The sequence below is a fragment of the Bombina bombina genome, chromosome 2, assembly GCF_027579735.1.
Source record: "Bombina bombina isolate aBomBom1 chromosome 2, aBomBom1.pri, whole genome shotgun sequence".
In the NCBI taxonomy this organism is placed as follows: domain Eukaryota; kingdom Metazoa; phylum Chordata; class Amphibia; order Anura; family Bombinatoridae; genus Bombina; species Bombina bombina.
The window spans coordinates 166,761,355-166,785,579 of NC_069500.1; the positions used below are offsets into that span (position 1 = coordinate 166,761,355).

General features: G+C 37.3%; 1 protein-coding gene across 1 annotated transcript in view; it reads right to left on the bottom strand.

Moving 5' to 3' along the window:
- The window catches only part of ADAMTS6 (ADAM metallopeptidase with thrombospondin type 1 motif 6), a 400,513-nt gene that overhangs the window by 236,944 nt on the left and 139,344 nt on the right, over positions 1–24,225 (bottom strand). Inside the window, 1 exon segment of the mRNA XM_053701330.1 lies at positions 17,773–17,878. Within this exon segment, the coding sequence (XP_053557305.1) occupies positions 17,773–17,878 (106 nt within the window).

The following is a 24,225-nucleotide window of genomic DNA, read 5'->3' on the forward strand; positions in this document are numbered from 1 at the left end:
CATTTCTTTCATATTGGCAAGAGTCCATGAGCTAGTGACATATGGGATATATATTCCTACCAGGAGGGGCAAAGTTTCCCAAACCTCAAAATGCCCATAAATACACCCCCCACCACACCCACAATTCAGTTTAACGAATAGCCAAGAAGTGGGGTGATAAGAAAGGAGCAAAAGCATCAACAAGGAATTGGAATAATTGCGCTTTATACAAAAAAATCATAACCACCATAAAAAGGATGGGCCTCATGGACTCTTGCCAATATGAAAGAAATTAATTTATCCGGTAAATTCTTACATAAATTATGTTTTCTTTCATGTAATTGGCAAGAGTCCATGAGCTAGTGACGTATGGGATAGCAAATACCCAAGATGTGGAACTCCACGCAAGAGTAACTAGAGAGGGAGGGATAAAAATAAAGACAGCCAATCCACTGAAAAATTAATCCACAACCCAAATCAAAAGTTTTAATCTTATAATGAAAAAAACTGAAAATATAAGCAGAAGAATCAAACTGAAACAGCTGCCTGAAGAACTTTCCTACCAAAAACTGCTTACGAAGAAGCAAATACATCAAAATGGTAGAATTTAGTAAAAGTATGCAAAGAAGACCAAGTTGCTGCTTTGCAAATCTGATCAACTGAAGCTTCATTCTTAAAAGCCCAAGAAGTGGAAACTGATCTAGTAGAATGAGCTGTAATTCTCTGAGGTGGGGCTTGACTCAACTCCAAATAAACTTGAAAAATCAAAAGCTTTAACCACGCTGCCAAAGAAATGGCAGAAGCCTTCTGACCTTTCCTGGAACCAGAAAAGATAACAAATAAATAGAAGTCTTCCTGAAATCTTTAGTGGCCTCAACATAATATTTCAGAGCTCTCACCACATCCAAAGAATGTAAAAATCTCTCCAAAGAAAAAAATTTCTCTATTAATGTTGTTAGAATTCACAACCTTAGGTAAGAATTTAAATGAGGTCCGCAAAACTGCCTTATCCTGATAAAAAAATCAGAAAAGGAGAATCACAAGAAAGAGCAGATAATTCAGAAACTCTTCTAGCAGAAGAGATGGCCAAAAGGAACAACACTTTCCAATAAAGTAGTTTAATGTCCAAAGAATGTATAGGCTCAAATGGAGGAGCCTGTAAAGCCTTCAAAACCAAATTAAGACTCCAAGGACGAGAGATTGATTTAATGACAGGCTTGAGACAAACCAAAGCCTGTACAAAACAATGAATATCAGGAAGTTTAGCAATTATACTGTGGAATAAAACAGAAAGAGCAGAGATTTATCCTTTTAAAGGAACTTGCAGACAAACCTTTATCCAAACCATCCTGAAAAAAAAAAAAATTCTAGGAATTCTAAAAGAATGCCAAGAGAATTTATGAGAACACCATGAAATGTAAGTTGTCCAAACTCAATAAAAAATCTTTCTAGAAACAGATTTACGAGCCTGCAACATAGTATTAATCACTGAGTCAGAGAAACCTCTATGACTAAGCACTAAGCATTCAATTTCCATACCTTCAAATTTAATGATTTGAAATCCTGATGGAAAAACGGACCTTGAGATAGAAGGTCTGGCCTTAAAGGAAGTGGCTAAGGTTGGCAACTGGACATCCAAACAAGATCTGCATACCAAAACCTGTGAGACCATGCTGGAGCCACCAGCAGCACAAACGATTGCTCCATGATGATCTTGGAGATCACTTTTGGAAGAAGAACTAGAGGCGGGAAAATATAAGCAGGTTGATAACACCACGGAAAGTGTCAACGCATCCACTGCTTCCGCCTGAGGATCCCTGGACCTGGACAGGTACTGGGAAATTTTTTGTTCAGATGAGATGCCATCAGATCTATTTCTGGAAGCCCCCACATCTGAACAATTTGAGAAAACACATCTGGGTGGAGAGACACCATTCTCCCAGATGTAAAGTCTGACGACTGAGATAATCCGCTTCCCAATTGTCTATACCTGGGATATAAACCGCAGAAATTAGACAGGAGCTGGATTCCACCCAAACAAGCATCCGAGATACTTCTTTCATAGCTTGATGACTGTGAGTCCCACCCTGATGATTGACATATGCCACAGTTGTGATATTGTCTGTCTGAAAACAAATGAACGGTTCTCTCTTCAACAGAGGCCAAAACTGAAGAGCCCTGAGAACTGCACAGAGTTCCAAAATATTGATTGGTAATCTCGCCTCTTGAGATTTCCAAACCTCTTGGAGATTTCCAAACCCCAAACAGCTCCCCAACCTGAAAGACTTGAATCTGTTGTGATCACAGTCCAGGTTTGACGAACGAAAGAGGCCCGTAGAATTATATGATGGTGATCTAACCACCAAGTCAGAGAAAGTCGAACATTGGGATTTAAAGATATTAATTGTGATATCCTTGTATACTCCCTGCACCATTGGTTCAGCATACAAAGCTGGAGAGGTCTCATATGAAAACGAGCAAAGGGGATCGCGTCCAATGCTGCAGTCATGAGAACTAAAACTTCCATGCACATAGCTACTGAAGGGAATGACTGAGACTGAAGGTTCCGACAGGCTGCAACCAATTTAAAACGTCTCTTGTGTGTTAGAGACAAAGTCATGAACACTGAATCTATCTGGAAACCTAAAAAGGTTACCTTTGTCTGAGGAATCAAATAACTTTTTGGTAAATTGATCCTCCAACCATGTCTTTGAAGAAACAACACTAATTGATTCGGGTGAGATTCTGCAGAACGTAAAGACTGAGCGAGTACCAAGATATCGTCCAAATAAGGAAACACTGCAATACCCCGCTCTGATTACAGAGAGTAGGGCACTGAGAACCTTTGAAAAGATTCTTGGAGCTGTCGCTAGGCCAAAAGGAAGAGCAACAAATTGGTAATGCTTGTCTAGAAAAAAGAATCTCAGGAACTGATAGTGGTCCGGATTAATCGGAATATGAAGATATGGATCCTGCAAGTCTATTGTGGACAAATAATGCCCTTGCTGAACAAAAGGCAGAATAGTCCTTATAGTCACCATCTTGAAAGTTGGTACGCTTACATATCGATTCAAAATCTTTAGATCCAAAACTGGTCTGAATTAATTTTCTTTCTTTGGGACAATGAAAAGATTTGAATAAAATCCCAGACCCTGTTCCTGAAACGGAACTGGCATGATTACCCCTGATAATTCCAGGTCTGAAACACACTTCAGGAAAGCCTGAGCCTTTACTGGGTACGCTGGAATGTGTGAGAGAAAAAATCTTCTCACAAGCGGTCTTACTCTGAATCCGATTCTGTACCCCTGAGAGACAACACTCTGAATCCAATGATTTTGGACCGAATTGATCCAAACATCCTTGAAAATTTTTAATCTGCCCCCTACCAGCTGAGCTGGAATGAGGGCCGCACCTTCATGCGGACTTGGGGGCTGGCTTTGATCTCTTAAATGGCTTGGATTTATTCCAATTTGAGGAAGGCTTTCAATTGGAAAAAGATTCCTTTGGAGAATAATTAGATTTCTGTTCCTTATTATGTCGAAAGGAACGAAAACGGTTAGAAGCTTTAGATTTACCCTTGCTTTAGATTTACCCTTAGGTCTTTTATCCTGAGGCAAGAAAAAAATTCCCTTCCTCCCAGTGACAGTTGAAATTATTGAATCTAACTGAGAACCAAATAATTTATTACCTTGGAAAGAAAGAGATAGCAATCTGGACTTAGAAGTCATATCAGCATTCCAAGATTTGAGCCACAAAGCTCTTCTAGCTAAAATAGCTAAAGACATATATCTAACATCAATTTTGATGATATCAAAAATGGCATCACAAATGAAATTATTAGCATGTTGAATCAACTTAACAATGCTAGACAAATCATGCAACAACAAAAGAAGCAGACACCAGGTGATGGCAGTTTCGAAATCCAAATTTATTTCTGTGAGACAGTGCAGAAACTGTGTGCCCCAAACATGTAGAGAGAACAAGGCCTCTTACGCGTTTCGTGTGAGAAAACACACTTCGTCAGATACTGCCATATACTGACAAGCTGGTCATAACCCGGAACGTCTGGGATAAAGGTGTATTCACACACGAAGACTGTCATACACACGGGATTTCGATACCAGGTCAGACTATACTTTATACCTTTATATTGTGCTCCGGAATGGGACTAATTTAAAAAGCACATAACTTGGGACACTTTTACCCATTATACCGCTAACAAACAGCATCACAGCTAATATCTTTCTGCATATAGACAAATCATGATCCGATACTTGTTGCGCTAAAGTTTCCAACCAAAAGTTTGAAGCAGCTGCAACATCAGCCAAAGAAATTGCAGGCCTAAGAAGATGACCTGAATATAAATAAGCCTTCCTTAGATAAGATTCAAGTTTCCTATCTAAAGGATCTTTAAAAGAAGTACTATATTCCGTAGGAATAATAGTACGTTTAGCAAGAGTAGAGATAGCCCCATCAACTTTGGGGATCTTTTCCCAAAACTCCAATCTAACTGATGGCAAAGGATACAATTTTTTAAACCTTGACGAAGGAATAAAAGAAGTACCAGACCTATTCCATTCTTTAGAAATCATATCAGAATAGCATCAGGAACTGAAAAATCCTCTGGAATAACCACAGGAGGTTTATAAACAGAATTTAAATGTTTACTAGTTTTAATATCAAGAGGACTAGTTTCCTCCATATCTAATGTAATCAACACTTCCTTCAATAAAGAACGAATATACTCCATTTTAAATAAATAAGCAGATTTGTCAGTGTCAATATCTGAGGCAGGATCTTCTGAATCAGATAGATCCTCATCAGAGAAGGATAAATCAGTATGTTGCCGGTCATTTGAAATTTCATCAACTCTATGAGAAGATTTAAAAGAACTTTTACGTTTATTAGAAGGCGGAATGGCAGACAAAGCCTTCTGAATAGAATCAGAAATAAATTATTTTAAATATACAGGTATATCTTGTGAATTTGATGTTGAGGGAACAGCAACAGGTAATGAACTACTACTGATGGATACATTTTCTGCATGTAAAAGTTTATCATGACAACTAATACAAACCACAGCTGGAGGTATTATCTCCACAAGTTTACAACAAATGCACTTAGCTTTGGTAGAACTATTATCAGGCAGCAGGGATCCAACAGTGAATTCTGAGACAGGATCAGATTGAGACATCTTGCAAATGTAAGAGAAAAAAACAACATATAAAGCAAAATTATCAATTTCCTTATATGGCAGTTTCAGGAATGGGAAAAAATGCAAACAGCACAGCCCTCTGACATAGAAAAAGGCAAGAGGCAAATAGGAATGGGGTCTTAAATAATGAAAATATTTTGGCGCCAAGTATGACGCACAACAAACAGAAAAATATTTTTTGGCGACAAAAACATCCGAAAACGACACACTTGCGTCAGATGACACAACCTTGTGAAGGACTCAGCGTCAACTAAGGCGCCGGAATTGACTAATTTACGTCAACGAACGTAACTTCGTGCAAAAAAAATCTTGCCTCGTAAATTACGCAATAAACTTTGGCATTTTGCACCCTCGCGAGACGGATTCTGCCCGTCAATTTGAAAAAGAGACTATACCCCAGGTAAGAAATAAATTTTCATAAAAAAAACATTTCCCAGATATGAAACTAACAGTCTGCAAAAGGAAATATACTGAAAACCTGAATCATGGCAAATTTAAGAACAATACATATATTTAGAACTTTATATAAATACATAAAGTGCCAAACCATAGATGAGAGTGTCTTAAGTAATGAAAACATACTTACCAAAAGACACCCATCCACATATAGCAGATAGCCAAACCAGTACTGAAACGGTTATCAGTAGAGATAATGGAATATGAGAGTATATCGTCGATCTGAAAAGGGAGGTAGGAGATGAATCTTTACGACCAATAACAGAGAACCTATGAAATGGATCCCCGTGAGGAAAACCATTGCATTCAATAGGTGATACTCCCTTCACATCCCTCTGACATTTTACTGTACTCCGAGAGGAATCGGGCTTCAAAAATGCTGAGAAGCGCACATCAACGTAGAAATCTTAGCACAAACTTACTTCACCACCTCCATAGGGGGCAAAGTTTGTAAAACTGAATTGTGGGTGTGGTGAGGGGTGTATTTATAGGCATTTTGAGGTTTGGGAAAGCTTGCCCCTCCTGGTAGGATTGTATATCCCATACGTCACTAGCTCATGGACTCTTGCCAATTACATGAAAGAAATAGATAATCCCTTTATTACCCATTTCCTAGTTTTGCACAGTTAACATTGTTATATTAATATACTTTTTACCTCTGTGATTACCTTGTATCTAAGCCTCTTCTGACAGCCCCCTTATCACATGGCTATTTATTTATTATCCATTGACTTGCATTTTAACCAATTAGTGCTTTGTCAGCCACAACTCCAAGGGCGTGAGCACAATGTTATCCATATGGCCCACATGGATTAGTAGTCTCTAATGTGTAGTGGCTTAGAAACAGGCAGACATTTAGAGGTTTAAATGTTATAAAGTATATCAATATAACAATGTTGGTTGTGCAAAGCTGGGGAATGGGTAGTAAAGGTGTTATCTATCTTTTTGAACAATAAAAATGTTGGTGTTGATTGTCCCTTTAATATTCAAGATTTTTTTAAAAAATGTTTAAAATGTAAAAGTCATCCATATCTCTTTTTGGAGCCAGGGAATAATTTTATATAAGAAACTACAATACAAAAAGTTAGTAGTCAGAAAGAAAAAGGACATAAACTAATTTTGTTACCAGTAAAAGCAAAGAAAGAACAATTGCTCTTCTTGGTTGAGAAAGGGAAATTACAATAAATAAAACATCAGAAAACAACAATTCCCCCAAATGCTAGATTTTGCTATTTAAATGCCATTCGTGCAGGTGTGTTCATGACATAAGCAGGTGAGGCTTGAAAATCAATCTCTGCAGCTGTATCAACATTAAAATAAAAGGATTATTATTTTATTAAATGGGTTTTCTTGTCACTTATAATCAAAAATGAAGGAAGGAAATTGTGAATAACAGTTTGCTTTTCATAGCCAGGTAGCACCAGCTCAGCAATGATAGGTAGAGGAAATACTTTGGACATTTGTAATCCAAACACTACATTTAAAAACTAAAAATAATAATTAGGCAACTTGTGATTGATGCCATAAATGTAATCATCTCTACTTAAAAAGCACTCAGTATTTTATACGGACCTTCTTAGTAATTTACCATGCAAGCAGGAAAGAAACTTAACCTTTCATTTAACTTCTTAAAACTAAATTGTAGATGCAGGAGCACAGCAATATAATTGCTCTTACAAAAAAAGGGGAAAAGAGTCACATTTTAAAATTGCAGCACTGCTTTTAAATTGTGAATCAAATAATTATTTATTTTTTTGACAGGTTTTGTTTTATTTCTCACTTTGTAAATGAACTGTCAAACATACAGCAGCAGCTTGCTCGCATGCGCATTCCTGTTTTATACTTGTTCCTTTTATTAGATATTGACCTACACATCTCTGCCAGCACATGTATTGCAAAATAGCGTCTATTCAAATCTGAAATGTATGACAATTTATTTAAAATGTAACCAATATCCTTTAAAAACGTCAAAACAATATCTAGGGGCTCAAAAAAACAAGTTAAAAGGTAAAAAGATAATTTGCTAATGTGTTGGCAAATTTAACTATGTTTAACCTCTGCAAAAGGATTTAAAAAAACGTTAAATGTCCTTATACTGGGAGATAGCTGCACACATTGGGTAAGCCAATGACAAGAACCATATATGTGTAGCCACCAATAAGCATCTAGTACACATAAGTGCATTGCTGCTCAGGAGATAACAATCCATTTCAACAAAAGATACAAAGAGAGCAAAACAAATTATTTAATAGAAGTAAACTGGAAAGTTGTTTAAAAATAAATGTTCTGCATGCATTTCAAATTTGTTGGAATAATCAAAAGTCCAAAACAAAATTATTATTTTTTTTGTGTGGGGGGCTGGTACAGTTCAAATATGAATTCTGGTAAGAAACCATCTGCTTAAAGGGGTGACTAACAGTAAATACACACTAGACATAATAAAGTCTCTTTATCCAAACTGCTTGGGACCGGAAAAAGGTTTGGATTTTGGAATAGTTTGTATATTTGCATCTGTAAAATAAATAACAATACAGGTAGCCCTCAGTTTACGCCGGGGTTAGGTTCCAGAAGGAATGGTTGTAAATCGAAACCGTTGTAAATTGAAACCCAGTTTATAATGTAAGTCAATGGGAAGTCAGGGAGTTAGGTTCCAGGCCCCTCTCAAAATTGTCATAAGTAAAACCTAATACATTATTTTTAAAGCTTTGAAATGAAGACTTTAAATGCTAAACAGCATTATAAACCTAATAAAATAATCACACAACACAGAATATATAATTAAACTAAGTTAAATGAACAAAAACATTTGCTAAACAGCATTATAAACCTAATAAAATAATCACACAACATAGACTTCACTTGCATTCTTCTGCAAACAGTTCTTTCTATGCATTTCAATCTGGACTGATTTATAGATAGGAAGATCTTGTTCCTTTGAAATCTGCTCGATAGCTCAGGTCTGGTTAAACCGATTAATTTCAGCTTGCTTGGCTTTGCTGCAACACAAGCGGACAGCTCCACCTACTGGCTATTTTAATAAATGCACTGCTTCTCGATGCTTTTTCAATAGCAGTCACATGACTGGAAAAAAGGTTGTTATTCTGAAACGGTGTAAATTGAACCGTTGTAAAACGAGGGCCACCTGTATCTTATGTCATTTAGGCAATAATTACATGTAATACAGCTCATACATGCAACCTAAAGGCAGTTTTATATCCTTTTAAAGGGACACTGAACCCAAATTTATTCTTTCGTGATTCATATAGAACATGCAATTTTAAGCAACTTTCTAATTTACTCCTATTATCAATTTTTCTTCGTTCTCTTGCTATCTTTATTTGAAAAAGAAGACATCTAAACTTTTTTATTGGTTCAGAACTTCAGAAACAGCAGTTTTTTATTGGTGGATGAATTTATCCACCAATCAGCAAGAACAACCCAGGTCGTTCACTAAAGATGGACCGGCAACTAAACTTACATTCTTGCATTTCAAATAAAGATACCGAGAGAATGAAGAAAATTTGATAATAGGAGTAAATTTGAAAGTTGCCTAAAATGTCATGCTCTATCTGAATCACAAAAGAAAAAAATTGGGTTCAGTGTCCCTTTAATACCATTGTATACACAGTACAATAAGAAAGATAGTACAGTACTATAACCAGAAAGGTAATATTTGTAGTTTAAAACACTAGCATTTGCATTCTAGAACACAAAAAAACAAACAAAAGACTCAGAGAACATTGTGACTTACTGGTGTGGGTGATTGGTAATTTTTAACCATTTTATTTACTTAAAAAAAAAAAGTTAAAGTGTTAAGTTCTGAATAATTCTGGATTCTGGAATTTCGCATTTGGGCATTCGCATGTGTATTCAAAGATTATCCTCAGAAGAACATGTAGATGTATTTTTTACAATTATATTTCTTGTTTAAATATTGAAAAAATATAGGAGTAAATGTAGTTTCTATAAAGTAATGGAGGTCGCCATGTTTGAACTAGTTTTCTATTGATCTATTAGTGTAAAAAAGGCAGTGGTGAAACTCTTTTAGATAATCCTATGTTCCACAAAGCCTTGTTTGGACAATCTCTTATATATCTATACATAATTGTCTTCAGCAGTAAAAATAACGGGAAACTTAAAAGACCATTAAATACAGGAGAATTGCATACATAACTGCAGTAGCACTTACTTTGAATTTTAAATGAGTAGCAGATTTTTTTTCTAGCAAATTTGAAAGCTATTTCAATTCTCCCTTCCCTGAATCGCAACAACCATCAGTCAATCACAAAATGCATATATGATACTATGCACTCTTGCACATGCTCAGTAGGAACTGATCCCTCCAAACTTGTTCATATTTTAATAATGGAATAAAACTGGAACTTTTTTTTTAATATCTAGGGGCTCAAAAAACAAGTTAAAAGGTAAAAAAAAAAGAAAAAAAAAGAAAAAAAAAAACCCATAATTTATGCTTACCTGATAAATTTATTTCTCTTGAGATGTATAGAGTCCACGGATTCATCCTTACTTGTGGGATATTCTCCTTCCCAACAGGAAGTGGCAAAGAGAGCACCCACAGCAGAGCTGTCTATATAGCTCCCCGTTAGCTCCACCCCCCAGTCATTCGACCGAAGGCTAGGAAGAAAAAGGAGAAACTATAGGGTGCAGTGGTGACTGAAAGTTTTAAAATAAAAATATATATGCCTGTCTTAAAAAACAGGGCGGGCCGTGAACTCGATACATCACAAGAGAAATAAATTTATCAGGTAAGCATAAATTATGTTTTCTCTTGTAAGATGTATCGAGTCCACGGATTCATCCTTACTTGTGGGATACCAATACCAAAGCTTTAGGACACGGATGAAGGGAGGGACAAGACAGGGACCTTAAACGGAAGGCACCACTGCTTGTAGAACCTTTCTCCCAAAAATAGCCTCCGAAGAAGCAAAAGTATAGAATTTGTAAAATTTGGAAAAAGTATGAAGCAAAGACCAAGTCGCCGCCTTCCAAATCTGTTCAACAGAAGCCTCATTTTTAAAAGCCCATGTGGAAGCCATAGCTCTAGTAGAATGAGCAGTAATTCTTTCAGGAGGCTGCTGTCCAGCAGTCTCATAGGCCAAACGGATGATGCTTTTCAGCCAAAAGGAAAGAGACGTAGCCGTAGCCCTTTGACCTCTATGTTTACCAGAATAAACAACAAACAATGAAGATGTTTGACGGAAATCTTTAGTTGCTTGTAAGTAAAAATTTAAAGCACGAACCACATCAAGATTGTGTAACAGACGTTCCTTCTTTGATGAAGGATTAGGACACAGAGAAGGAACAACAATCTCTTGATTGATATTCTTATTAGAAACAACTTTAGGAAGAAACCCAGGTTTGGTACGCAAAACCCCCTTATCTGCATGGAAAACAAGGTAAGGGGAATCACACTGTAAAGCAGAGTTTTAATTTTCTGACCTCCGTCAGAAATATTCTCATTTCTACCGAGTCTATCAGAGTCCCTAGGAAGGAAACTCTTGTGAGAGGGAAGAGAGAACTCTTTTTTATGTTCACCTTCCACCCGTGAGCTCTCAGAAAAACCAACACGATACCCGTGTGAGACTTGGCTAGCTGGAAAGTCGACGCCTGAATTAAGATGTCGTCTAGATAATGCGCCACTGCTATGCCCCGTGGTCGCAGAACCGCCAGAAGGGACCCTAGCATCTTTGTGAAAATTCTGGGAGCCGTGGCCAACCCGAAGGGAAGGGCCACAAACTGGTAATGCCTGTTTAGAAAGGCGAATCTGAGAAATTGATGATGATCTCTGTGAATAGGGATGTGTATATATGGATAAGTCCCCGGTAGTCATATATTGACCCTCCTGGATCAGAGGTAGAATAGTCTGAATAGTCTCCATCTTGAATGATGGAACCTTGAGGAACTTGTTTAGAATTTTGAGATCCAAGATTGGTCTGAAAGTTCCCTCTTTTTTGGGAACCACAAACAGGTTTGAATAAAACCCTAGCCCCTGTTCCTCTATTGGGACTGGGCGGATCACCACCATGGTATGTAGGTCTTCTACACAGCGTAAGAACGCCTCTCTCTTTGTATGGTTTACAGACAATCGAGAAATGTGAAATCTCCCCCTTGGAAGGGAGTCTTTGAATTCCAGAAGATACCCCTGGGAAAAAATTTCTAAAGCCCAGGGATTGTGAACATCTCTCGCCCAAGCCTGAGCGAAGAGAGAGAGTCTGCCCCCTACTAGATCCGGTCCCAGATCGGGGGCTACCCCTTCATGCTGTTTTAGAAGCAGCTGCAGGCTTCTTGGCCTGTTTACCCTTGTTCCAAGCCTGGTTAGGTCTCCAGACTGACTTGGATTGGGCAAAATTCCCCTCATGCTTTGCAGTAGAGGAAGCTGAAGCGGGACCACTCTTGAAGTTCCAAAAGGAGTTTGTCCTCATCTTACTTGATCTATCCAGAGGGAGGGCATGACCTTTCCCTCCAGTGATGTCTGAAATAATCTCTTTCAGTTCAGGCCGAATAGGGTCTTACCTTTGAAAGGAATGTTCAAAAGTTTAGATTTAGATGACACATCAGCAGACCAGGACTTAAGCCATAACGCCCTGCGTGCTAAAATGGCAAAACCTGAATTCATTGCCGCTAATTTAGCCAGTTGAAATGCGGCATCTGTAATAAAAGAATTAGCCAACTTAAGGGGCTTAATTCTGTCCATAATCTCCTCGAATGGAGTCTCCATTTGAAGAGCCTCCTCTAGAGCCTCAAACCAGAAAGCAGCTGCAGTCGTTACAGGAACAATGCACGCAATAGGTTGGAGAGAAAAACCTTGATGAACAAAAATTTTCTTCAAGAGACCCTCTAATTTTTTATCCATAGGATCTTTGAAGGCACACAAACCAACGTGAGGGAGCGCTCAGACACGGCAGCTTTTCATGTTGTAAATTTCTGCAGTGGCCTTCACGTAGATGATCCCTCCTCCAATAATGTTGTGATGACATAACAGCGTAGCAGGATCCAACAGCCGGTGCGAGGACAAGAGCGATCCACCTCCGCTCCAACAAAATCCAGCAAGCACAAAAGTCAGCGCACCCGGCTTAAAAGAAACTGAAGGCACACAGTAATATTCTCAAGTAGTGAATTTAATGTAATGCATGTATAAAACATTACATGACAAGAAGTGTATGGTGGCTGGCTCCACCGGTCTTAAAAGATAAACAGGTCAGACGCGTTTCTTAGTGGATATATCACATATTCATCAGTGACCGTACTTCACACCCTCTGAATAGAGCCTTATATCTAGGCAGAAAACACTCCCATTTAATTGCCGGTCCAATAGAAAAAGGACCTAATGCTGGCCATAAGAAGTGGGTGTGTAGTAAGGAGTGATGTGTTAAAGCAGTTCACATTTCATAACTTGTAACAGGTAAACAGGTAATATATATCATAATTTGATATATAAAAAACAAATAACATTGTAAAAATGTTGAAAAGTAAAAAAATATAAATAAATAAACAACCTGATACCGTAAATAATAAAAAAAGAGAAAGAAATTTTGCCAAACGAAATTTAAAGTGACAGTAAGGTGAATAGTAATAATGTATCAAACATATCCAGGTGTAACATTCTAGTGATATTGCTATTGATCAACATATAACTTAACATCCCACTCTGAATTTAAACCAATAGGAAGGCGGGTATCCAAATGAAAGATCCAAAACACCTCTTTTTTACTGAGGATTAAACCTCGATTACCTCCTCTTGGGTGTCTAGGGATCATTTGGATGGCCTGAAATGTCAACAAAGAACTGTCTGAATTATGATATCTTCTGAAATGCAGGGATATTGGAGTAGTTGACTCCGGATCTTCAATGGAGCGTAGATGTTCCAAAAAACGGTCCTTCATTACAAGTCATGTGTTCTCTAATCTGAAAAGATTTGTTAGTAGCAGTGGACACAAAACTGGTTCCAAAAGTCGCATAGGAACAAGACTTGCATCTCCTGCTGCCACATCTGAAAAATCCTGGTTTAATGCAGAGCCAATTGGCTCTCAATGGTTTTCTAGGCAACATAGATGGGGACAGTAAGTTCCCTAATGTTTGTGCCTTACGTGATACGAAACAGGTACCATCTTTCAGTATGCTGTTTAGACTCTCATCAGTGTTTAGAATGGAAAGTGCCTTGCGCACAATGTCGCATATTTTACCATATTCAACACTGTATGTAGTAATGAATTTAAGTTTATTTAACCTACTCTGTTTTTTAGAAGTATCAAACTGAAAAAGATCTTTTCTTGCTGTCTGGTCAACTTCTTTTTTGATGTTTTCAAGAGCTGTTTCAGAGTACCCTCTGTTGAATATGGTAAAATGGTAGAAAACCATTGAGAGCCAATTGGCTCTCCATTAAACCAGGATTTTTCAGATGTGGCAGCAGGAGATGCAAGTCTTGTTCCTATGCGACTTTTGGAACCAGTTTTGTGTCCACTGCTACTAACAAATCTTTTCAGATTAGAGAACACATGACTTGTAATTCTTGTTACGTTGTTTATCTTCTGACATGCAAGGGATGTTTCAGGCAGTATGTAGGTCAAACGACCCGTGCCATGAAGGACCGTTTTTTGGAACATCTACGCTCCATTGAAGATCCGGAGTCAACTACTCCAATATCCCTGCATTTCAGAAGATATCATAATTCAGACAGTTCTTTGTTGACATTTCAGGCCATCCAAATGATCCCTAGACACCCAAGAGGAGGTAATCGAGGTTTAATCCTCAGTAAAAAAGAGGTGTTTTGGATCTTTCATTTGGATACCCGCCTTCCTATTGGTTTAAATTCAGAGTGGGATGTTAAGTTATATGTTGATCAATAGCAATATCACTAGAATGTTACACCTGAATATGTTTGATACATTATTACTATTCACCTTATTGTCACTTTACATTTCGTTTGGCAAAATTTCTTTCTCTTTTTTTATTATTTATGGTATCAGGTTGTTTATTTATTTATTTATATTTTTTTACTTTTCAACATTTTTACAATGTTATTTGTTTTTTATATATCAAATTATGATATAGATTACCTGTTTACCTGTTACAAGTTATGAAATGTGAACTGCTTTAACACATCACTCCTTACTACACACCCACTTCTTATGGCCAGCATTAGGTCCTTTTTCTATTGGACCGGCAATTAAATGGGAGTGTTTTCTGCCTAGATATAAGGCTCTATTCAGAGGGTGTGAAGTACGGTCACTGATGAATATGTGATATATCCACTAAGAAACGCGTCTGACCTGTTTATCTTTTAAGACCGGTGGAGCCAGCCACCATACACTTCTTGTCATGTAATGTTTTATACATGCATTACATTAAATTCACTACTTGAGAATATTACTGTGTGCCTTCAGTTTCTTTTAAGCCGGGTGCGCTGACTTTTGTGCTTGCTGGATCTTTGAAGGCACAACTGTCTTCGATAGGTATAGTTGTACTCTTAGACAGAGTAGAAATAGCTCCCTCCACCTTAGGAACTGTCTGCCATGAGTCCCTTATGGTGTCAGATATGGGAAACATTTTCTTAAAAACAGGAGGGGGAGTGAACGGAATACCTGGTCTATCCCACTCCTTAGCAATAATATTCACAATCCTCTTAGGGACTGGAAAAACCATCAGTGTAAACAGGAACCTCTAATTATCTATCCATTTTACACTATAGGGTCACAATCATCTAGAGTTGCTAATACCTCCCTAAGCAATAAGCGGAGGTGTTCAAGCTTAAATTTAAAGGCCGTCATATCAGAATCTGTCTGAGGAAGCGTCTTTCCTGAATCAGAAATTTCTCCCTCAGATAACAAATCCCTCACCCCTTCAGAGCATTGTGAGGGCATATCAGAAACGGCTACTAAAGCATGAGACGGCTCAGCATTTTTCCTTAACCCAGAGCTGTCCCGCTTTCCTTGTAAACCAGGCAGTTTGGATAAAACCTCTATGAGGGTTGTATTCATAACTGTGGCCATGTCTTGTAAAGTAAATGAATTCGACGCACTAGAGGTACTTGGCGTCACTTGTGCGGGCTTTACTGGTTGTGACACTTGGGGAGAGCTAGAAGGCGAACCCTCATTTACTTCTGACTGAGAATCATCTATTGCTCTATTTTTAAGTGCTAATATATGTTCTTTATAATTTATAGACATATCAGTACAATTGGGATACATTCTAAGAGGGGGTTCCACAATGGCTTCCAAACATATTGAACAAGGATTTTCCTTGGTGTCAGACATGTTAAACAGGCTAGTAATGTAACAAACAAGCTTGGAAAACACTGTAATCAAAGTAAATAACACTCAGAAATAAAACGGTACTGTGCCTTTAAGAGAAAAAAAAAATGCACAAGTTCTGCAAAACAGTGTAAAAAAGCAGTAAACTTAACGAAATTTTTACAGTAGTATCTTACAGCCTTAGTAACTTTGCACAGCTATGTAAATAAACAATTAACCCCTCAATGGCAAAACCGGATTGAAAAAACGTCAAACCCGGTAAAAAAGACTTTCAGCACCTTGCAACAGCTCTGCTGTGGCGCCTACTTGCCCTTCAGAACGATTTGTGGGGAAAAAACTTCCTTTACAGCCCTCAAACACAGCAGGAACCACTGGAGAAGCAGTTGGATGACTCTAAGGAAAAGAAACTGCGCAACTGAGGCGCGAAAATAGGCCCCTCCCACCTCACTCGATGTTTTGAGGCCTATTAGAAAAACACCTGAGCCTCTCTTAATTAACCATGTGGGCTAAAAAAAACTAAAAACAGCCACAATTACCCCTTTAGTCCCTTCAAAAAATCGTTATAATTGCATCATTTACTGAACAAACAAAAACGTTTTTTCCTAGCAGTGTCACCAGTAACTTATGAGCCTTTCAAGCAAGCTGAAATTCCTATCTAAGTGTCTGAATACAGCTTACCCTTCCCTCATGGAGATATTGCCAGCCTTTTCTAGAATTAACACAGTCTGTCTAGAAAAAATATAGACTGAACATACCTCATATGCAGCTTAGCATGCAAACCGTTCCCCCAACTGAAGTTTTCCTGTACTCTTCAGCCCTTGTGAGAACAGCAGTGGATCTTAGTTACAAAGTGCTAAGATCATAATCCTCCTTGCAGAAATCTTCATCCCTTTTCTGCCAGAGAGTAAATAGTACACACCGGTACCATTTAAAATAACAAACTTTTGCTTGAGAAATAAAAAACTAACATGTTTGTCACCACACTTGCTCTGCCCTTCCTAGTTTCTTAGAGTAGGCAAAGAGAATGACTGGGGGTGGAGCTAAGGGGGGAGCTATATAGACAGCTCTGCTATGGGTGCTCTCTTTGCCACTTCCTGTTGGGAAGGAGAATATCCCACAAGTAAGGATGAATCCGTGGACTCGATACATCTTACAAGAGAAAGAGGCTCTGTCTGAATCCTAAAAGTTTATGGTGGTTTACATTTTCTAAAAAAAAACTCAGTGACATTTAAATAAAATAATTTTCAGACACAGATAAAGGGGACAAAATAAATAATGAAAGAACAATGAAAATACGACATCATTAAGCATTTATATTACAATCTCATACTGTTTAATACCCCTTTAAAAATCTTAATACATTTTAAAAATATTTCTATATTTTATATTACGGCATTTTGCCAAGCATCCATGCACGTTTCTTATTTTTAAATTTAAAACTAAATACTATTTAATGGCACACCGAGCCCTGGGGTGCACAGATTATTGTTTATTTTATTTATATATTACTCTAATTGTACAAAATACCTTACATATACTACTAACCTCTACTTACCATTCCTATGGCATTTTATTAGTTAAAAAAAAAAAAATTCAGTGTGTCAAATATTTTATATAAATATAGTGCTTGAAAAAAAAATGCACAACACAAAATCAGAAAGGACGCATTGTGATCACACTTTTCCCTTGTGATTATAAAAATATCCCAAGATAAAAAAAATTATAATATCTATAATAAGTGAGTTGACAGTAAAATACAGAGCAAGGAATACGCCTTAAATAAGAATAATTCACTGGAACAATGTAAAACAGATTGCATAATATATTTAGTTTTGTTTTTTTCCAACTCACTTGTGACCAATCTCATGTGCAATGGTAAATGCAGAACCCAAGCCAATGTCTTCATTAATACTGCAGCTCCTCTCTGGCTCACACATTCCAGCCACTGAGGCCAACCCTGTATAAACAGAGGGAGACACAAAGGGTCAAGCTAAGGTGTTTCAGTCTTATAAATGCCTGGATTCTTTTTAATAACCTCCACATATAGAACGAGCAGTTGGCAAAAGGTTAACTTTCTAGTCATTTACAAAATCACTGGGGGGAATTTCACTTTGCAGGCTAGACATTAATATTTTTTGAACTGCAGTCAGTGCTGGAAAATGTCTAGACTAGGGGTTAGATTTATAAATTTTACTTCTGGTAACATGGGACCACCTAGTAACTTGAGCCAGGAGAGGGAATTCAGCAAAGTATTTCTACTTTAACATTCTTGAGGCAGCAGAAAAATAAAAGAAAATAATAAAAAAAAACTTTTTTCTGCAGAGATCTGTTTAAGTTTAGTGAGTAAAAAACAATAAGCGAGTACATATTTTCCAAAAACACAGAAAGTGGTAAAAAAATGCACTCTTTACTCTAAAACAAAAGCTAATTGAATAACTGGATATTTTAAACGAAAATATTGTTTGGCAGAGTGTAATGCTTTTAGGATAAGAAATAATAACTGGAGTATTAAGATATTAATTAAACCCTTGGTTGCCAGACAGGGCTGCAAACTTTTCTATCAACTAAATGGTTAACGGTCCATGAGGGATGGATAGCAATGAAGCAGGAATCCTAGCGAAAATAGACTTAATTATTGTCAATGTAATAAAAACAGATAGTTTTGTTAAACATTTTGAGTTATGATATTATTATTATTATCAGGTATTTGTAGAGCGCTAACAGGATATTATCTCAGTCGTACCAATTAAATAAATAAAATCCCAAAAGCTTTAATTCAATAGGACAATTTTAAGACACTTTCCTATTAACTTTGATTATCAAATTGAGCATGTGCAAGAATTCCCAGTATTTATCTATGAGTCTTTGATTGGCTGTTGATAGCTGTCACATATTACAGGGGTCAGGGACATTAAAGGAAACTTTTACATTTGTTTCAGAAAAAAAATCTACTGCTTACTTTAAATTCAAAGTAAGTGCTATTGCATTGTCTGTTTATTATACTTTTGTTAATTATGTAATTATACTGTATTCTTAATGGTCCTTTTAATGGAAAAAAGTGATAGGTTGGTTCCATTTGTTAATAGCATCAAATATGCTGCCTGAACGTTGGTGCATTGATTACTAGTGATCAAGCAGATATTCAATTGCATCTTTTCAGGAATGATGCAAATGAAAAAAAACAATTTTAAATTTGTGAATAATTAAAAGAAACTTACTGATTGATTTATGAGCTAGTCCTTTTAAATTGAAGAAACCTTATTCATCAAAAACAAAATATATACACCTATTAACTGAGTAAATGCCAGTGCCTGCACAGGTTCACAAACCTACATATGCACAGTGGATGGATAGGAAAAAACACATTTGAAAAAAACAAAACAAAAAATAAATGAAGCAAATTGTATAGCTAAGTCATGTAGGCAGGTACTACATGTGATGCAAACAGAGAAGAAAAGTTATATATATCAACTATATAGGGCAAAGCACTCGCATAACAACTTTTCCCAAATGTTTATGCCCAGGGTGTATCCTTAGTGTAAATACAGGAGTTTCAATGAGAAGAGGTGCACTCACCAGGTCTTAAAAATTTTCAGTTTATTACTAGTGACGTTTCAGGTCACCCCCGTCTTCAGAACTAAAATAGAACACAAACAATAGAAACATAGATATTGACGGCAGATAAGAGCCATAGGCCCAGCAAGTCTGCCCGATATTGCCTAACAGTATAAACTTATTTAGTTTGTAGGATAGCCTTATGCTTGTCCCATGCATTTTTAAAGTCTCCCACAGTGGTTGTTGCTACTACCTCTTGAGGACGTTTATTCCATAAATCAATCACTCTTTCTGTAAAGAAGTGCTTCCTCAAATTACTAATGAATATACTACCCTTCAGCTTGAGATCATGACCCCTTGTTCTTGAAGTTTCCATTTTATGTAAAATACCCACAGCCTCAGTTTTACTAAACCCTTTAATGTACTTAAAAGTTGCTATCATATCACCTCTTTCCCTTCTCTCCTCTAAGCTATACATATTTAGGTCATTGAGCCTATCCTGGTAAGTTTTATTTTTTAGACCATGTACCATTTTGGTAATAAGGAGAGATGTGCGCTAAGCTACTTAACCATTTACCATTTTGGTAGCCCTCCTTTGCATAGATTCAAGTTTGTTAATATCCTTCTGAAGATATGGCCTCCAGAACTGCACACAATACTCAAGATGAGGCCTAACTAATGATCTATAAAGTGGCATAAGAACCTTACTATTTCTGCTGCAAATACCTCTACCAATACATCCAAGCATTCTGCTAGCCTGTTCCTCATCTGTAACAGTCAGTAAAGTGTCATTGAGTCTGTAATTAACATTTGGATTTTTCTTCCCTAAATGCATTATTTTACACTTTGCTGTGTTAAACTTTAGATCCCAGTCGTTTGTCCAATCCTCCAATTGTTGTATATCACTTCTCATTTTGTCTACCCCCCTGGAACATCCACTCTGTTACAAATTTTTGTATCATCTGCAAACAGACATACTTTCCCCTGTAGCTCTTTGCTGATATCGCAGATAAATATGTTAAACAAAACAGGCCCCAGAACTGACCCTTGAGGAACACCACTAGTAACAGCCCCCTCTGCTGAATGAACTCCATTTACTAAGACACTTTGTTTTTTGTCCTTAAGCCAGAATTCCACCCAGTTCACAATTTTTTAATCTAGACCAAGGAGATACAGTTCATGAATTAGTTTATTGTGTGGGACGGTGTCAAATGCTTTGCTGAAATCTAGATATGCTACATCAACTGCTCCACCCTTGTCTAATACTTTTGTTACATAATCAAAGAAGTCAATTAGATTAGTTTGACATGATCTCCCTGAAGTAAAACCATGCTGATTTTAGTCCTCTAAATTGTTTGTCTTTATGTAAGTCATAATTCTTTCCCTACTACTGAAGTTAAACTAACTGGCCTGTAGTTGCCAGATTCTTCTCTACTGCCCTTTTTATGAAGAGGTATTACATTTGCTATTCTCCAATCATATGGGACAGCTCCTGTTAATAGTGACTGATTAAACAGATCAGTTAATGGGACAGTTAGCACTGATCGAAGTTCTTTTAAAACCCTTGGATGAATATTATCAGGACCCACTGCCTTTTTAACATTTATTTTTGATAATGCTAACAAAACCTCATCCTCTGTAAAAAGGTTACTGTTAAGCTTGTTTCTATTTTTCATAGCATCCCTTAATGTAGACATTCTATCTTCACAATCTTTTGTGAAAACAGAACAGAAGTAATCATTGAGACAGTCTGCAATCTGCTTATCTCCTTCTATTATTCTACCATCAACTGATTTCAATTTTACTATTCCTACCTTATTTTTTATTTTTTCACTGATATATCTAAAGAATGTTTTGTCCCCATGTTTGACTGACTGTGCTATCTTCTCTTCTGCATGAGCTTTAACCTTCCTAATTAACTGCTTAGTCTTTTTTTGTTGGAGTCTCCATATTTTCATATCATCATCTGCTTGTGTGTGTCTGTAATTTTGATAAGCTATCTTTTTTGTCTTTACAGCATGTGCTACTTCTTTGGAAAACCAAATTGGTTTCCGCTTTCTTTTACTTTTACCGGCTTACCTTATTTATACCCTCCACCAAAGTGTTTCCTTCATGGCGCCACGGGTAGCGCAATGAAGGAAGCACTTTGAAGGAGCGTATAAATAAGTTGAGCCGACAATTGTTTGTGCTCTATTTTAGTTCTGAAGACGGGGGTGACCTGAAACGTCACTAGTAATAAACAGAATATTTATCAAGATCTGGTAAATGCACCTCTTATCATTGCAACTCATATATATATATATATATATATATATACACACACATATACAAACACATTTTGTGCCCAAATTACAAGTCCAAAGTTATTTTGTTAGCACTCGAGCGACAGTCGAGGCAGGGCACACTTACATCGATTTTAATGTTACCAGAGCCTCCTTTAAGAAGAGCAAAAAAAAACTTCCCATACAGAAGAAACACATGGTTGCAAGTAGGGTTCCCACCTGTCTGGGATTGACCCGGACACTCTGGTTTCAAACTGTCTATCTGGGTTTACTAATTACACAGGCCCAGAAATGCAGGAGAAATTACCTGCACATGGCTGGGATATATGCGAGAGTCACTTCTTGCAGCTCAGCCCTGCACTAACAGAGGTTGCTTCAGTTGAGAGCACGCTGAAGATCTACCTGGCCTGTCAGTGCAGGGGAAGACCTTCTCTTCACAATGAATTTAGAAATTGAGTGTGAGAGCGAGGTCTGTTTTGAGCATGCCCCCGCTTATGCTCCTCCCCCTCCTGTCCGTTTTCTTTTCTATATGTTTTAGAATCAAAGCCCACACGTATTACCTATGTGTGACAGGCTGAGCTGTATCTGCCCCTTCAACCTTCCTGTTGGACAATGAGAAAATGTCATGAGACTGTCAATGTAGCGGTTTCTGATACAACGCAAACTGCCCTGCAAAGGAAAGTTCAGATAAGCGTGCTCCAATCACACTAAATTTGTTGCTCTGCTTCACTTTTTTTTTTTTTTTTTTCAGATGTTTTTAAAAAAAATTATATATTGTTTTTAAACTTATATAAAAGTTCTCGGAATGAAAGGCACGAACATAATATAAATCAGTCCGCAATTTACCCTAAACATTTGTGGCTTAGGCACCAACTAATGTTTTTTTTTGAAGGGCAGAATGATCACTGCTACTGAGTAGTAACATTTACAGGAGAGATAGAGGAGTAATTTTGTTCAAGAGCTTATAGTTATAGTTTCAAGTTAAATACACTGTATGGATTGACAGCCGTTTTTAGATAACAGGTGAAATATTATGCTATGGCTGGCAGAAGGGTTACAGGAGTGATACTGTATGTAGTGGCTGGAGGTTTAAAGGAGTGATGAGTGTGTGTGTATCTCTGTGTCTTTGTGTGTGTGAGTGTTTGTGTGTGTGAGTGTTTGTGTGTGTGAGAGTGAGTATGTGTGTGGGTCTGTGAGTGTATTTGTATGTGTGTGTGAGCCTTTGTGCGAGTCTGTGTGTGTTTGTGTGAGAGAGAGAGTATGTGAGTTTGTGTGTGTCAGTGAGAGTCTATGTGGAAGATTGTGTATATGTGCTATTATGCATAGTGTATTACTGAGCATGGAACAAGAGTTTTTCGGGTTCGGTCTGAACAAAAAGGTGGCAACCCTAGATGGAAGAGTTTTCTATAGTATCCAGAGTTGGGAACAAAAAATAGCGCTCCAAGCCCAAAAATATAAAAAGTTCAACTTTATTCCAAATATTTTAAAATCATACAAAAATGTATAAAAAGTGGTCAGCACAATTGTGCAAAAAACAAGATAGAGAACAGGTGCAAAAAATAGCAATGACCAAGTGCGTGGAGCACGAAACGTTTGCTGTTTTTTGCACCTGTTCTCTATCTTGTTTTTTGCACAATTGTGCTGACCACTTTTTATACATTTTTGTATGATTTTAAATTATTTGGAATAAAGTTGAACTTTTTATATTTTTGGGCTTGGAGCGCTATTTTTTGTTCCCAACTCTGGATACTATGTGGATTTTGGGTACGTGTGCAGACGCACAGGGAACAACAGTTGCCACCTAAGAATAACATTGGAGAATATAAACTGCCTTGAACATAGGATACAACTCCCACACCCTCACTCTATCAGTGCCTATCACAACATTGTATTATTTATTACATACCCCAGAGGCGCTCCGTTGAGCAGGTTCGTTTTCATTATGGAAGAGTTTTATATAGATTCCCATGGAGTAGTGCCACTACTATTCAGTGCTTAAAATTGGTCAAGGTGGAGACTGAAGCTAGCTGCAGTACTGTTAACAGGAAGTTATTCTGTTTTTTATTGGTTTTAAAATGGTGTTAGTATATTGTATATCTCTGTTCTTGTAAGAGTTCGATCCCACAAAAGTGTTTTAGTCATCCAATTCTTTAAAAGTCTCTCCCCTATCTGTCTTTGTATGCTGGCTGTTGTCAGAATCCTTTTTCCTCATGCCTGATTTTATGATGCAGATTCTTCTTCCAAATACTGCCTGAGATAAACAGCACACTCCGGTGCCATTTAAAAATAACAAACTTTTGATTGAAGAAATAAACTAAGTATAAAAAACCACAGACTCTCACGACCTCCTATCTATGTTGAGACTTGCAAGGAATGACTGGTAATGGCAGTTAGGGGAGGAGCTATATAGCAGCTTTGCTGTGGGTGGACTCTTGCAACTTCCTGTTGGGAAGGAGAATATATCCCA